At 44.4% G+C, this 17,113-nt stretch overlaps 1 protein-coding gene across 1 annotated transcript in view; it reads right to left on the reverse strand.

Annotated features, from left to right (window-relative positions):
• The window catches only part of CABP7 (calcium binding protein 7), an 87,681-nt gene that overhangs the window by 11,694 nt on the left and 58,874 nt on the right, over window positions 1-17,113 (reverse strand). The window contains exon 2 of the mRNA XM_015425340.1: window positions 7,915-8,058. Within this exon, the coding sequence (XP_015280826.1) occupies window positions 7,915-8,058 (144 nt within the window). The remainder of the gene's footprint in view (window positions 1-7,914; window positions 8,059-17,113) is intronic.

Below are 17,113 nucleotides of genomic sequence, written 5' to 3' on the forward strand. Positions count from 1 at the left end.
GAAAGAAGGCAAATGTTTTAAGAGCCAAGGGATTGGGGGGTAATCCTAAAAACACTTTCCTGGGATTAACCCCATTGAATAAAATGGGACTTACTTCTGAGCAGGCCTGCTTAGGGTTGTTTCCTGCATCTCACCCCTCCAGATTTTCAAAAGATCACAGATATCAGTTGTAACTGAAACCAAATTTGGGAAGGGAAAAAAATTGTGTGTTCCTGAATTTGCTTTATTTCCCTAAAATGACTGCTTCCCAGCATTCTCAGTTATGGTGGAATGTCCTCTCTCTTGATTCTGAGGTTTTAAAAATAAAATGAGCGACAAAAAGTAACAGAGGCAGCAGCCAGGTACCCTTCTGTCATACCTGGATCTGGCTGCAGCTGACAGACCATTCCTTCTCAGCTCCCAACTGCAATCCTTTAACCCAGAAGGAGAGGAGGCAGCAGCCAGGAACCATTCCACAGTGCCTGAACCAAGACTTCACTAATGGTTGGTTTTAATGAGCATTTGTATTAGCTTTTAATTGCTGTCAACTGCTTCGCGATCCAATCTTTTAGGATAAAATGAGGTGGGGAAGTAGAGTAAATATACACTGGAACAGAAGGAATCAAGAGCTGCGGCAAATTGTACATGTGCATATTTGGAAATTTTTAAAAAACCCTGATTACCTTGGAAACCAAGTAATTCAAAGCTCCCAGACTGAAAAAAGTGAGGGGGAGAGGGAATTTTGAATGAATCCCTAATTTAAGAATCCTTTCCAATCACCCCCTTGAATTGCAAACTTCTGTGCTACCATCACTGTGAACGGGCCCTTTCCCTCCTCCTCAGTGAGTCCAGGACCCAAAGCCAATGGGCCTCCGCTTTGCCTCCATCAAATCAGGACCAGCTTCCCCACTGCCCACTCCTGAAGTGTCCAGGCAGAGGAGGAAAAAAAACACTTCTGAACAGTCCCACTAAGATAAATTTATAAGCTGTATTTTATTGATCTGTCACTTTCCCCCCCCCCCATAGTGCCGGGATGAGATTCTCTATCAAAGGCAAATATTCGCTTTAGCTGGTGACATGAAATGTGTAATAGCTCTGGCTGTGGTCGCACTGAAGGCACATTAACCGAGGATGTTTGGAGCATAATGAAGGCGGGTTAACAGAGGATGTTCATAAGGGCTGAATGCATGAGGGCAGGAAGGGATTCTGGTTAGGGAAAAGGGGGATAAAGAAGCAGAAGACAGGGGGTGGGGAAAGTAGAGGCAAAAGGCTTCCTTCTTGCACATTCATGTTACCACCCCAAGGTTAGGGGAGGGATGGAGTTTTGGTTGCTATTCCACTTAAGGTAGATAGCTTTTTCCAGTATGGTCCGCTGCAGCAGCTCTACTCACCCAAGCAAAGTATTCTGAAGGTGCCACCTTGCAAATGGGGTAAGAATGACAGCTGCCTGTATCTAAGTGCTCTCTTACAAGGCTCCCACCTGGTGGAACAGCCTGCCTGACAAGGTCAAGAAAGCTCCCGCACTCCTTTCGTTCTGCGGAATGTGTAAAATGGAATTATTTAGAAGGGCATATTTATAAAGTGAGTAAGGTTGTAGTTAGTGTCAGTGGAATTTCAAGCAGTCATAATTGTATATATTACGTTGTGTTTATTGCTTTGTTTTCTAATTCTGTAACCCAGCATTATGATGTTGTTTATTGTATGCAATATAATGTTTCGCTGCATTGTTCTCCAATCTTGTAATTCCTGCTTTATTGTCTGTACTTTACTGTGCGAGGTTTCCTAATTTTGTTTACAATCATTGTGGAGTTATTGTTGGTTGTGAGCATTCTACGATTCTTACTGCATTGTTTTTAGTTGTTATTCACCTTGACTCTCCACGAGAAAGGTGGACTATAAATTAAATAAATAAATAGGAAGGGAGATCAAGACTTGAAAGCCCTGCTATACAACTCTTTTGAAATGAATCGGGGAAGCTTACGAAGATGTACATCTGGTGTGGGAGTTAACTTAGGCAAAGGCAAGTAGTCTTTTCCCATGGAGTACCCCTCTGTTCACTATGGGTATCCTTTTTTACAAACCCATTAAGAGGCTGCCAAAAATGAGCTTGCCACTAAACATTCCATTCAAAAAGTAAATTTGTAATGTTAAATATTCTCCACATGCCTGAATGTTTCCAGAATATTGGATATCGCAGTATTTGATTTAGTATTTGACATTCCACAGCACCGGCATGTTGACATGTAATATCTGACAGCATTTGATAACACACAGATACACACACGTTGGGATTTAAGAAGGATCAAGCAAACTCCTGCCCCAGTAATAATGTTGACTAGAGACATGGCTTCCAGCAGGGGTAGAAGTATTTCTGAAGTGAGCCCAGAATCTACTGCTTTCTGGCAAGTTCCAGGTCCAGGGGCATGAACAAGAGGAGAAGTTCCACAGTCTCTGAGGTATAGTATTTAGAACTGGAGTAGGATCCAAGAGACCCAGGTCTGAATCCCCCCTCTGCCATGGAAGCTCCCTGGGAGACCTTGGGCCAGTCATTCTCAGCCTAATTTATCTCACAGGACTGCTGTGAGGATTAAATGGAGAAGGCTGGTACTTTGGGGTCCCTGCTGGGGGAAAAAGTGGAGGTATAAATATCTAAATAAACCACTAGAACAGCCAACCAAAGGACTTTAGAATAGTCTATTAACAGTAGCAATGTCATCAGATCTTGGAATCTAAGCAGGGTTGACTCTGGCAAGTACTTGGATGGGAGACCTCCTCGAAATACCAGAGGTGGGAGGCGGGGGCAGGCTTTATTCAGCCACCTCTCTGAATATTCTCCAGGCCCCCGGTAGGGGTCAGTCACCAGAGGTTGCCAGGGACTTCCAGGCGCATGGACACACATGCACACATATAAAAATATACACAAAATACCCCCCCAAAAAACAATAGCAATTATGATTATTCATGAACTGTTTTATGGGCCAGAAGTTATTACAGCTACGGTTATTATAACAGAAAATAGATATCCCTGTGGATGGATATGCCAGAGGAATCCATTTTTTGCTCCACTTCGGAATGGGTCACATTTTCAGGGCGATGAGGCTGCTTCCCAGTTTTTGGTATGTTGTGTCCTGATGATCAGCAAGGTCTTTTTCATAATAATTTGATGAAGACATATGAAAAAAGTGTCTACTATCATTATATTGTCAATCACATTAGCATTATATTTATAAGCTGAGGTTGTGATTGTATTTGAAGTTGATGATAATTGTGGTTTGTATTTGATGATAATGTCCTTTTACATTTAATCAACTTTATTGTTAATGAACCATTTTATGGTTTTTCAGTTGGCTGTCTGTTTACTTGGGTCCTGGGTCCGTTCTGGAAATACCTGAAAGGTGAGTGTTGTATGGCCTGGGAAGTGCCTCCTGTGCATGGCCTTTGGTGCATGGTGCATGTGTTGGGGAAGGGGGCAATACTGCCACCTGCATATCCTGCTACATGCCTCAAAGCAGGCAAGGGAAGAGTAAAGAGTGACTTGGGGGATATCCCTGGGTTGCATTAAACCTTGTCTCATTTGCCAAGATGCCACTAGCACATAAGGAATGTGTGAGCTTCCTTGGTAAACAAAAGCATGGCAATGAGGCAGTTCTCTCTAGGCCTGGAGTGGTTTGCAGAATCTCATACGGAGTTTTGGCAGAGCAACACGGATCTGTTCTACTCTCCATCAAAACTGATATTCAGTCAATTCTGAATATTTACACACTTAATATTTATTATTAGGATCAGCTCTGTTTTACCTGAATTGAAGTACCTGGATTTCAGTTTTAAGTTTTGATCAAGCTTTAATCAGTTTTACAAATGACTGCTATTAACCCAGATGATGATGATGTTCATGAAGCCTAAAAGTGCAATGACAATTTAGGCACAGCTATTTCTCCCTATTAACGTATGTCTCTATAGAATGTTGGAACGCACCACTTGTTTTTTAAAAATGTTTTGGTGTAAACTGTAATAGAGGTCCTTTCCGCATTTGCCTGCCACTCTAGATTTCCTCAGTGTTCGAGTTGAGGCAATTTAAGTCCAGGGCAAAACAGCATCCAAATAACCCGGGGCAACAGCAGGCTGAAACCGGGCTGACCACTGAAGAGAGGTAATGCAATGCAGAATGGGGGGGGGGGGAGAATAAAAAAAAGGTTGAACTAAATTTTAGTGCAGAATGGGGGGGGGGAGTGGGTTAAATAGAAGGTTGAATCCAATTTTAGTGCAGAATTGCTTGGAGGACACCGCGGTAAACATGGATTAAAAGGAGAGTGCAGAAACGCCCAGAGTCCCTGTCCCAGTTTTGGTGTCTCTAGTATAATGCGTTCAAGAGTTCAGCAAGACTTTTAAACCAGAACATGTCCTCTTGGTTGTTTTCCACTTCCTTTCTGGTGAGAGGGCACTTAAAAGTACATCTATACCACAGACCTAAATTGATCTAACAGGCATTTTCTCTCCCCGGGGAATCCTGGGAATCGTAGTTCTGCACTTAGGCTAAGTATTTCTCACAGAGAATTCTCAGCATCTCATCCTCCTCAAGCTACAGTTTCCAGAATGCTGTGCAGGAAAGCCACGACAATTATTTAGCATAAGCTACAAAGGTTTGTAGTCTAAAGCACATGTGAAGAGTACATTAAACATGTCTGTGAAAACATGCCTTCCTTAAATGTTGTAAACAGACGGAGGGGACGGTTTTCATTCTGACCACAGCAATTCATCTTCTGGCTACCCGTCCACACTTAGAACTTGTTGCCCGCAATCAAAGCAGAAAACGTATTATCGGATGTTACAGACCTTGATGCACACACCGTAAAGTAGTGCCCTGGGGTTCAACCTTGATCAGGAGTGACTCTCCAGGAGATTAGCATTTTATTATTATATCTGGTTTTAATATAGTATTTTAAAGTTGTATTTATTATCCATATGTAATTTGTAATTTTATCTGTTGTTAGCCACCCTGAGCTGGCCTTGGCCGGTAGGGCAGGATAAAAGTTTAATAAATAAAATAAAAACCTGGTCCTAATCCTCCAACAAACCTTCCACCTGGCCACTCCCCTGCTCTTTTGTATATACTAGGTTTCTTTATTCCCTGAATTCTGAACCACAAACAAAACCAGATACAACCTGAAGGCTTACAGTAAGACTGTGTACATGGCTGACTGAGAGCTGATGCCACATAGTGGTTAAGTCTGCAACCTTTCCTTGTGGCCCAGTTGTCCTGAATTCAAGTCCTGTCTCAGCGACAAAGGTTGCTATTGTGCACGAAGTAAGCACCACTGAATAAAATGGGATCTACTTCCAAACAGCCCTGTTTAGGATTTTTCACACTCTATCGAGGTTGTCTTACACACTAAACTCAATAGAAATAAAGAGATGGTTGCACATGTCCAACACTGACCAATGGCATTGATTTATGTGAGGATTACTGAACTAAGGCTGTAGGGTTGCCAAATGTTACTCGCCTCTCCGGTGGGGGACTCCTGTGTGGCTCCTGGAGCGTGCGTGTGCCGCATGCACGTCACAGGGAAGTGACGTCATGACACCGGGCATGCTGGGGGCGGGGCCACGACCATACAAGGGAAAACCATAGAAACCCCCAGCGTGCCCGGCGTCATAACGTCACTTCCCTGTGACGTGCACACTGGGGCGGGGTTCCCCCCGGGGCCCAATTCCCCAGCGTCTGGGAACGGGCCTCTGGGGCGGGGGGATTTCCGCCCCCCGGGGGGATTTGGCAGCCCTATAAGGCTGCAATCACACACACTAAATAATCCACTTCCAATACATTTTCAAAGTGGATTTTACTGTGTGAACTGGCAAAATCCAGTTTAAAAGTGCATTGAAAGTGGATTATTTAGTGTGTGTGATCACAGCCTGAGTGTGCAAATCGCTCCACTCAGCACCAAAAAGCATTCTTTGGATACAATATCATTATTGCTACAGGTTAGGGGTCTGCAAGGAAGCTCCTCCCCTGGTTTTCCATAAACTCTCATGGGATTGAGATTGATTTCTTCTCCCCTTCTTTTTCTCCTTTAACTCTCAGCTGCTCTCAACATTCTGTGCTCACGCCTCACTAGACTGGTTTTTTTTGAGGCTGAGATGTCTTTTTTTCTTTTGGTTTATTTATTTACTATTTATTTTATTCAATTTTACCCTGCCCCATCCCACAAGTGTGCTCTGGGAGGCTTTGCGACATACCAGTATAACCATTTAAAAGATTAAAACATAATGCAGTAAAAAATTTAAAATTCCATTTCATAAATAAATTAAAAGATGGCTGTGATCCGATTAAAGTGCTCTCAGCAAAAATTGGCCCATGTACGTGTCCTCAATTTTATTGCTTTTACAAGAAGTGGCAAAGTTCCCACAATCAGTAAATAAGTTTATACCTGTAGATAACACAGGAGATGGAGCAGGTGGGTAGGACAGGGGTTAATTTACAAATCTGTACTGTCCTACTTATCTGGGGAGAACACCAAGCACACAGATAATCAATTCCTCGACTTTGGGTTTTGCTACTTTTGTGTTTAGCAGCTGCTTTACAAATAATAATAATGACCTCTGTTGTTCTTGCTGCTCCTAATTGTTATGATTATGTACACCATTATTCTTTTACAAGCTTGGGACATCAGTAAGGAAGCTAGGGTTCCCAGCTCTGGGTTGGAAAATACCTGGAGACTTTGGGGGTGGGTCCAGGAGAGGGTAAGGTTTGGGGAAGGGAGGGACCTCAGCATGGTACAACGCCATAGAGTCCACCCTTCAAAGGAGCCATTTTCTCCAGGGGAGATGATCTCTGTCAGCTGGAGATCAGTTGTAAAAGCGGGAGATCTCCAGGCCCTACCTGGAGGCTGGCAACCCTAAAGGAAGCCCAGTTGGATCCTGTCACAGTGAGGCTATTGACTCAGTCTTTGCCATAACCCTGACTGTGCTGACAACCCCGTCCACCTGAATTCCACACTCAGGCCTTCTTCTTGCTAATGGTAATCTGAGTCTGGACAGTACCACATCAGAATGCAGGTGGGGGCTCACACACCTCCCAAAGGGTTGTAAACGGGACCAAACACCCCCCCCCCAAACCAAGTGAACTTTGGATTGTCCTGAACTAACTAACTGATTAGGAAAGCACTGAGATTACCCTAGAAAGGTGCCACTGCTATTTGCCCTTGCTTTGGACACATCCACAGATGTATATATATATATATTTAATGTCTCTTGGGGTTGATAACTTCTCCTTGTGGCTTCATAGGGAACAAACCCTCCCCTTCCCTTGGAAACTGAAAGGAAAAGCCACCTTTCCCCCCAAGCAAAGTGCCCTTCCTGGCTTTCCTCCACCTTCTCAAAGCAGGGGGTCCTTCAAAAGAGTCTACCTTGCCAATAGGCTGGGATGAAAAACCCCTGTTCCTTTAAGAGAGGTTGAATGTGTGAAATGGGCAGATGAAGCTTTTCATGGCAGGGAGGTCAACAGCATCACCTAGTAAATGACATCCTGTTAAGCCTCTATTAAAGGGAAGGGAGTTGGACAGTTTTCTCCAGGCCGTTGGCAACCATTGAAGAGCCCACAAGATATTGCCTTTGCATCTTTAAGGAGCCCCCATTCAGAAGCAGCTGCCTTTTATCCTTGCAACAGGTAGGTCAGGCTAAACACAGAGCAATTGCCCAAGATTACCCAGTGACCTCCATGGCTGAGTAGGGGCTGGAACCACACTAAGGTGCCTTGTAGAATATGCAGCAGTCCAGATGGCTCAAGCAAGTAAGCCAGGCTGCAAAAGGAGGCAAAACACACCCAGTCAGTGTCACAAACCAATCTGACCTACTTCATAGTTAGCAATAAATGCAACAAGGGGGAAAATTGGGGCTTGGTTTGAAGACAAACAGAAAAAGGAGAGCCCGGAGCCTTACCATCCATGTCCAGTCTCTGGATGATGACTTCCAGCTCTACCTCATTGGGCATGTAGCCAAGGGACCTCATTGCCGTGCCTAGCTCCTGCTTGGAGATGAAGCCGTTGCCATCCCGGTCAAAGACTTTGAATGCCTCACGTATTTCTGTAGGAAGAAAGAAGGAGTAATTTAGGCAACTGGGGCCTGCGATTCTCAATCCATGGCAAACCAGTGACTCTCTCCACTAATCTTGGATGAGTTATGGCATCAACTAGAGCCCTAACAGAGGCAGACCCAGCTTTGCTAATTATAGTAGGCTGAAAGAATTTGGTTTGCCAGCCTCCCATACAGGCCTAAGAGGTGTTTGCTTATGGCTGGGATTGGTGTCAATGCCAAGAGGAGGAAAACTGGACATGTGCTTATTTTAGTTGATTTGGGGGAACAACAGGCTCATCTGGTCTTGGCAGACTGAGGGGATGTACGACAGACACGCCTTCCTAGATCCCAGCTAGGGTTGCCGGGTCCCCCCTGGCCACTGGCAGGGGAAGGGGTTTAGGGTTGCCGGACCCAGGTTGGGAAACTCCTGGAGATTAAGGGGATGGAGCCTGGGGTGGGCAGGGACCTCAGTGGCGTGCAAGGCCATAGAGACTACCCTCTAAAGCATCCATTCTCTCCAGGGGAACTAATCTCTGTAGTCTGGAGATGAGCTGTAATTCCAGGGGATCCCCAGGTCCCACCTGGAGGCTGGCATCCCTAATCCCAGCTCTCTATTTCCTCCCCAGGGAGATCTGTCTGTCCACCTCTATCACTGTCTTCTACCAGCAAGTGAACATTTTTCTGTTTGGTTTGGCATTCTCTCACTGACCGCCTTCTAGATTACGTGTTTATTTGTTGTTTTAATTGTGATATAGTTTGTTTTAATGCTTTTGATTGCTCACCACCTTGCGCGTCCCAAATTGGGTGGAAAGGTAGCATTAAAATGTTTAAAATAAAATAAAATATATACCAGGCGTAATCTCTATTTTCTGGTACCTATCCCTGACAAAATGCCGTCCCTACTTTGTGTTTTGGGCAGGGCTTTTTTGGTAGAAAAAGCCCAGCAGGAACTCATTAGCATAAAAAGCCACACCCAACAGCAGAAACCCATTAGCATATTGGGCCACATCCTTCCAGGGGGCCCCCTTGCCCACCCACCTCGGAGTTGCCGGGGGGGGGGTCGCTCTCCAGTCCTTCCCTTTGTAGCCACACATGCAGAGGTTTTGGCTGTAGTGGGTGTGGCCAACTCTGAAGCCAGCCGAAACTGCATTCCTGTGCGTTCCTGCCGAAAAATAGCCCTGGTTTTGGGAAGATTTCAGAACGCTTGTACCTTAACTTCCCTTCTGGCCCCCCAGAGCTACAGTTTGCAGACAGTAAATCTTGCTGAATGTGTCTGAACCAGCTATTCCATAACATGTACTTCCAGATCTAGTGTGAGATTAAACATCCTATTAAACATTCATAGGGGGAGAGGGTATGCAAGAAAACTGTTATGGTTAATGTACTCACATACTACAGAAGGTAATGTAGGATAGGCAGTTGCATAATAAACGAGTACAGGAGACAGCAGAAGGGAAAGAACTTATCCCAATGACTTACTCTAACATTGTGTTGTTCTTTCTTTTGTAAATTACTAGTAATTTTAAAAAATTGTTTTAATGTTAATATATTATTGTATATTTTTGGTTTTATTCTTAGCTGTCTTAGAGGCCTTTTTGGCCAAATGGCAGCATATATCGCCCTCCTGACAGATAAATAAAACAAGCCCATGAAATCAAGGGCAAAGATTCCGCACCTCTGAATCCCTCTGCTGAGGTTACCCCTTGCAAAACCTGAATAATACAGATTAATTTAAGAGACCATAAGAAAATGATGCCTAACCCATGTCAGAACATAGCCCATACTTTATTAGAATATGCCATCCTTGTAATATATTAAAGTTGCTTTTTGCAGTTCTGGGACATCTCTTCTTCCCCGTGAGTATTTCTGCAATAAATGAATAAGCAACACTTCCTTGAAATAAGGAACGGGTGGTAAGACTAGCACATCTAGTCGAGGCTTGGAAGGCAAAATAGCTTCTCAGCTACGAAAGAATCCCTGCAATGGATGTTGAGGCCAGGCGGTGGCAGTGTGGCGATTGACATACAGATCCTGAAGCCTGGCCAACAAGGAGCCATGCGGAAAATGACGGAGCCAAGCCAGAAGACGTCTATACCGGGCAGTGACGACGCGTGCAATTAAAAATGAATATGTTGTCTTCCCTATCCCCTACAAACATTGTTAGTCCCTTGTCTATACTGAGTAACTGTACATCGCTTTGAGCCCACTGGGGAAAGCGATTAATAAATGGAAATTATTATTATTATTATTATTATTATTATTATTATTATTATTATCATCATCATCATCATCATCATCATCTCCCCAGATATGCCAGACCTCACAGATGGGTTTCTTACCCAAACATGACATGATGCTGGGAATTCCATGAAAGAACTTGGGAAGAAAATCATGATTTACATCTCACATCCCTAAGACCATCCTGGGAAAACCACCGTCTCTCATCCACACATATGCAACCTGGCTTACTTTGTATCTCATGGAACTGTTGCTCATCTTTCCATGAACCATTTTCAGGCACTATCATGGAGAAGAGGAGAAGGAGTCAAGTTTTACTTTGCTTCGGGTGACAATATACCTTGAAATGACTTTCCCCATGCATTTACTTTTTAAAGGGGGGGGGGACCATGTCTGGGACCTCATTTGCATAACTCCTGGCAGCACCTTTGGGGAACAACTGCATGTCCCAAATTGTTTTACATCCCTTTGTTCTTCTGTTTACATCATGGTTCATTATATGAGTGTTCCTCCCCAAGACACAAACTCTGAAAATATCTCTCTGATGTTCTGACCTGTCTATCCATGTTCCCAAGAGAAGTAAAGACAGACACACTCTGTTTTCCATATATCAACTTGGATTTTGTTGCTTAATTGAGTGAGTTTACATGGCTAACAGAAGATGCAATAATGTACATATACTGCCTAATTCATCATTAGTTATGTTAATATAATTGGCTATAAAACGGGATGTAATTGCCTTTAAAACCTCTCCGGCATGGACTGGACTTTCCCCACAGCAGAAGCTCTGCTGAGACTTGCTGGGTTTATAAAATGATTTTTTTTTGTTGCTTTGTAAACAATATGCCTCATATCTTGTTGATGCAGGGAAACAGAACAAAACAAAAATAAACCAAGGAGGAGTTGAGGATCCAGACGACTGAGGAGAAGAACTGCAAAACTTCTGCTGATTGGGAAAAGTAGAGAAACCTCTGATTGCAAGTCTTCTTAATTCCCCAGCTACAGCTGAGCTTCTGTCTCTAGCATCCCCAAACCCTTTCCAGTATGGCCGCATCTAAAAGTAAAGTGGCTGGCACAAGTGCCAATTACAAAAGCAGCAAAACCAGACCACCCACAGATACAGGGGGGCTCTCTCCATACTTGGGAGACTCTCTAAGCATGCAGAAAAAAATATGACTTTGTAAATTAATTTATAAACACCCTCCCTCCTCAAACAACTGTTCTAATGAGGGCTGAATATGCCACAGAAGGTTGAGAACAGCTGAGAATCATTTAAAGGTCAGAAAGGAGAGATGAGAGAATCTGGGAAGAAGGAATTTGGAGAGGGGGGCTGAGACTGTGATTCCTTACCATTCTTTTGTCCAATATTAATTCATTTTGCTTTTGCTCTGAATTTTCCTGTCCCTGGAATGAAGACCATTTCTACACAGATTATTTGCCCCAGGTTCAATGCTGTTGGGAAGCAGGTCTTGTAACATCTTGGTATGACGAGTTAGCCCAATTTTTTTTTAATGTGCAATTTCACCTCATCTTTTTCTTCTCTGATGATCGGATCATATCCAGCATTCCATTTCTGCAGCCGATGCCTCCAGAGTTTGGCGAGGAGGTTGTTAAGGTGATGCCCATCCCCTACTTTTGTTCCTGGCACCTAGTAAACGTCAGTTTAAATTTATAGGCTGTAAAACGTGTTGCTCTCAATTTCACTCCAGGAAATTGGCAATGAGACCAAGTGAGATGTCGGAAACAAATTTTTCACCTCGCTGTTAGAAAGCAGCTTAATTATACAAAGCCATCCAGGAAAAGTGGCAAACTGGGACTTATATATTCACACCCATTCTGCACCATTCTTAAAACCTCAGAGTATTTGGAGCATTTGAAGGTACCTTTCCCACTCTTCTGTCGCCCACCTCACTCCACCCAAAGGAAAAATTAATCCTATACTTTACCTTCCTTTTTCAGACTCTCTCTCACACACACAGAAACTGAAAACAAGTTGCCAAATCTCTTTATTCACTGTTTTCTTCCTTACCTAAATAGATCAGTAAACCATCCAAATCGCTGTCAGTTTCATACCAGTATAGGCCTTTAAAGATCAAGTCTTAGCCCTGATTCTAGGGTTGCCCAGACGACAGAGAGTCCACATATGCCCCCCCCCCGAGGTTGCGGTCTTCCACCCACTGATAACTGGCCATACTTAGTTACATCAATGGGCCGGATTCTCCCTATGGCAAGCATGACTACTGTTTTTATATGTTTTAATGTCTTTTAAATTTTATTGTATTTATTGAAATGCTGTGACCCGCCCTGAGCCTGTTGATGGGATGGGCGGAGATATAAATAATAATAATAAATAAATAAATAATAATAATAATATCTTTCGATTTATTAATCGCTCAGTTCTGCAGAGCTGCTGACTCTGAGCGATATACAGTTACACATATTAACAGGGGACTAACAATGATTCATAGGGGGTAAGGGAGGACAACATATAAATCTTTTAAGTCGCACACGTTTACAGTCGACGTTTTTTTTGTTCAGCTGTAGACTTAGACGTGTTCCAGACGGCATTCACTCGGCTTGGCTTGTTGAAGTCAGTTTTTCCAGGACTGCTTCGAGTCGCAGCGCCGCACTGCCCCCGCCTGGCCGGATTGGCCCATCGCAGGCTTCTTCATGCCGAAGAGATCTTTCCAGGTTTCCGAGCTTCCGAGCTAGACATTCGCCAGCTAACACCTCCCCCCACCAGGGGGGTTTAGTGTGCCCACCCTCTCTAAGGAGTGGTACCCATTTTATCTACTCGCCAAAGCTTTCGAACCGCTGGGTGGACGGCAAGCTGGGGACAAGGCTGGTAGCTCACACCAGCGCGGGCTAGAACTGACAGCAGTTCTGTTCAGTTCATATGTTACTGTAACCAGAGGATAAATCCTCTGTGCCACCACTCCCCTTTTATGCAATAAATAAATAAATAAATAAATAAATAAATCCCCTTGGAGAAAATGGCTGCTTTGGAGGGTGGACTCTATGGCATTATACCCTGCTGAAGTCCCTCCCCTCCCAAAACCATGTTGTCCCCATGCTCCACCTCCAAATCTCCAGGAATTTGCCAAAACCAGAGCTGGTAACCCTACGGATTACCTATGGAAGACCTGAAACTGTAACTGCCCCTGCACTTATTTCCCTCATGACCACAGTGCTTTGGATCACTTCAGAATAGATCAGAAAGTAATCTCACCCAATGTCATCCAAGTCATTCTGACCATGAGGGAAACAAGTAATAAAGATTTTCTTTAAAAAGGCCTCTCTCCCAATTTCTAAGAGAAACCCCCTCCCCCAAAATCTGGTGACCAGCCAGGTCAGGAAAACCCATTCATGCTGATGAAAAGATAGCCAGATGGGAGTCCTAGACACAACCATTATATTATCTTACCTTCAGTACCACAAGGCCTCCCCACACCCCCGGCTGGGCATCCCATAGTTACCCTAACCTAGTTCTTGCCAACTGATTGGCAATGGAAGAAGAAGAAAAAGAGGAAGAGGAGACTGGATTTATACCTCACCCTTCACTCGGAGTCTCAGAGCGGCTTACAAACTCCTTTCCCTTCTCCTCCCCACAACAGACACCCTGTGAGGTAGGTGGGGCTGAGAGAGCTCTTTCCAGAACTGCCTTTTCAAAGACAGCTCTTGTCAGAACTATGGCTTGCCCAAGGTCATCAAGCAGCTGCAAGTGGAGGAGTGGGGAATCAAACCCAGATTAGAGTCCACACACTTAACCACTGCACGAAACTGGCTCTCCAGTTTGGAGTACAGGGAGAAGAAGGGAGCTGGCCTACCACCTCATGCTACTTCTTCCAAAAGGCTGTCCTTACATTTGCCTTTTATCTCTACTGGCCTATATTTTCTTCATCCCTTCTTTTCCCCACTCCTTGGTCTGCTCCTCTCAGTGTCTTCATTCCATTCCTCACCTTGCCAGCTTGCTGTTAGTAATTTTTGACTAGATGAGGGCAACAGGGACCCAGCTTAGTCAAGGAGACAAAATGGCCATCAAAGATTATGCAGTATAGCTATTTTAGCATAGCCGTGAACATGATGTAAAATTACATGATGTAATCTTTGCAGTACGGAATCCTTAAACCTGTTATCAAAATTGCTGTCTGAAGACCAACTTGTTCAGAGGCTTATTGAGGGCAGCAGGCCAGGCATAGTGGCAGCATTGCCACTCTTGGTCAGCTGAGTGCCTGAAGTATTCTGCAATAAATCACAATCAGCCACTAAATACTGCTAGGAAGAGGAGGCAGTCAGAGACATGTGACACTGAACAACAAGCAACACCAACTGGAACAACTTTTTATTTTCTTGTACAGCTCCTTCCAAACAGGCACAGTCTATCTGAAGCAGGGAGAACTTGGAATTCCAGCACTGGTCTCCTTAAAAGTTCACAGCTATTCTTAATTAACTTCTGTTTTGGTTGCAAAGCTATAAGGAGGTGCCGAGTGAGAGACTGGAAACCTACCCTGCACACTGAAATGTCTACAGCACTGGATTCGTCCAATCCAAGCTACCCGTGTGCATCCTCTAACATAAAAAACTTCCTTCTCATCCCTTTTCAGTTTTTTTTTCTGGCCATACCTGCAACTGTTCTCTGAGACTTTTAAAAGTGATTGTTACAGAACACACCACACCTCTTTCAGCAACCCAGGGTGCTTCTCCCTGCATTCCTCCTGTGTCAAAGGGTTGTTGAGGAGAAAGGGGTGCCTCTACAAGAACCAGAGGAAATGTTCCCTGAGGATCTCCCCCCACCCGCGCACAATGGTTCATCCTAGCTGCTTAGAACCCTCAGCACGTGGGTGCCAGAACATGCAGGCATGGCCACTGAACACATGCCGCTATAACTCCCCTTAATTACTGTTTCCATAACCATAAATGTCAATAAGAAAAACTGTACCTGGCTCCTGAGGAACACGCCATTCTTAAGCCAACCTACACCACAAGGTCTTTCTCTTAACTCTTGCCATCCTGTTTGAAAACTGAATTTTCCACCAGAATTCTCCACTGCGAGTACAGACTGTTCAAATATTTGCTAAGTATTTACCAACTATCTGATATGGTAGCATGTCATATATTACAGTAATTGATGGTTGACACACAGAGGTATTTTGCAATATTTGAGAACTGATAGTATTTAGGAGATTTCATTTTGGATGCCTCCCAAAACAATCAAGGGATCCGAGCAAGTCTAAAGCACTCCAATTTTGAGGTCAAGTTTCACATTCCAAATGTAAAACTTGAATTTGACATTTTGCACTTAAAAATGTGAGTAGCAAAATTTATTCTTATTTATTCTTATTTTTGTAAATATTTATACTCTGTCTTCCTGTCCTCAGCAAGGCCACCAAGGCAGCCAACACATTAAAAATTACATAATAAAAGCATGTCTTAAAAACCATTAAAACCAAACCAAACATATCATTAAAACAATTAAACCCGAGATAAAAACAACAGCTAAAACATAGAGCAGGAAGACTGGATCACTGAGGGAATGCCAGATGAAACAAAGTCTTCACCCGTTGGCAGAAGGGGGCAGGCGAGGTTCCCTGGGAAGAGAATTAGTGTTTTGGTGCTGTGCTAAAGGCTGTCTCCTGGGTTGCTACCTGCCTAACCTCAGAAGGTGGAAGTGCTGAAGCAGGACCTTGGAAGATGACTGCAGCAGTCTGGTAGGTTCCTAATGAGAGAGCCAGTTTGGTGTAGTGGTTAAGTGCGCGGACTCTAATCTGGGAGAACCAGGTTTGATTCCCCACTCCTCCACTTGCAGCTGCTGGATGACCTTGGGCAAGCCATAGTTCTGTCAGAGCTGTCCTTGAAAGAGCAGTTTCTGTCAGAGCTCTCTCAGCCCCACCTACCTCACAGGGCGTCTGTTGGGGGGAGGAACGAGTTTGTAAGCCGCTCTGAGACTCCGAGTGAAGGGCGGGGCATAAATCCAATCTCCTCCTCCTCGTAATGGAGTAGGCAGTCCTTCAGGTATGCTGGTCACAAGCCGTATGTGTTAAATGCTGTCAAGTCGCTTCTGACTCATGGTGATCCTATGAATTAATGACCTCCCAAATGTCCTATTGTTATCAGCCTTGCTCAGGCCTTGCAAACTGAGGGCCCCGGCTTCCCTGATTAAGTCAATTCATCTCATGTCGGGTCTTCCTCTTTTCTGACTGCCAAAGGTCAACACCAGCACTTTGAATTATGCTCAGAAACAAATTGGGAGCAAGTGTAGATGGGACAGGACTGGAGTGACGTAGGGTTGCCAGGTCTGGGTTGGAAAATACCTGGAGACTTTGGGGGTGGATCTGGGAGAGGGCGGGGTTTGGGGAGGGGAGGGGCCTTGGCATGGTACGATGCCATAGAGTCCACCCTTCAAAGCAGCCCATTTGCTCCAGGGGAGCTGATCTCTGTCAGCTGGAGATGTTGTAAAAGTGGGAGATCTCCAGGCCCCACCTTGAGGCTGGCAACCCTAGAGTGACGTGATCCCCATGACCTTCTGCAGTCAGCATCTTGGCTGCAGCACTTTGCACCAACTGAAGTTTCCAAATACTTTTCAAGGGCAGCCCCACGCAGAGTGCATTGCAGTAATCTAATCTATATGTAACCATGGCATGTACCTGTGGTCAGATCTTTTCTGTCCAGGAAAGACCGCAGCTGGCTAACCAGCTAAAAGCTGGTAAAAGGCACTCCTGGACACAGTTGCCACCTGCTTAATGATCAATAGGCCTGGTAAAGTATATCTCCTTCCTTCCTTCCTTCCTTCCTTCCTTCCTTCCTTCCTTCCTTCCTTCCTTCCTTC

The sequence above is a fragment of the Gekko japonicus genome, unplaced genomic scaffold, assembly GCF_001447785.1.
Source record: "Gekko japonicus isolate JY-2015 unplaced genomic scaffold, Gekko_japonicus_V1.1 scaffold135, whole genome shotgun sequence".
Lineage (NCBI taxonomy): Eukaryota > Metazoa > Chordata > Lepidosauria > Squamata > Gekkonidae > Gekko > Gekko japonicus.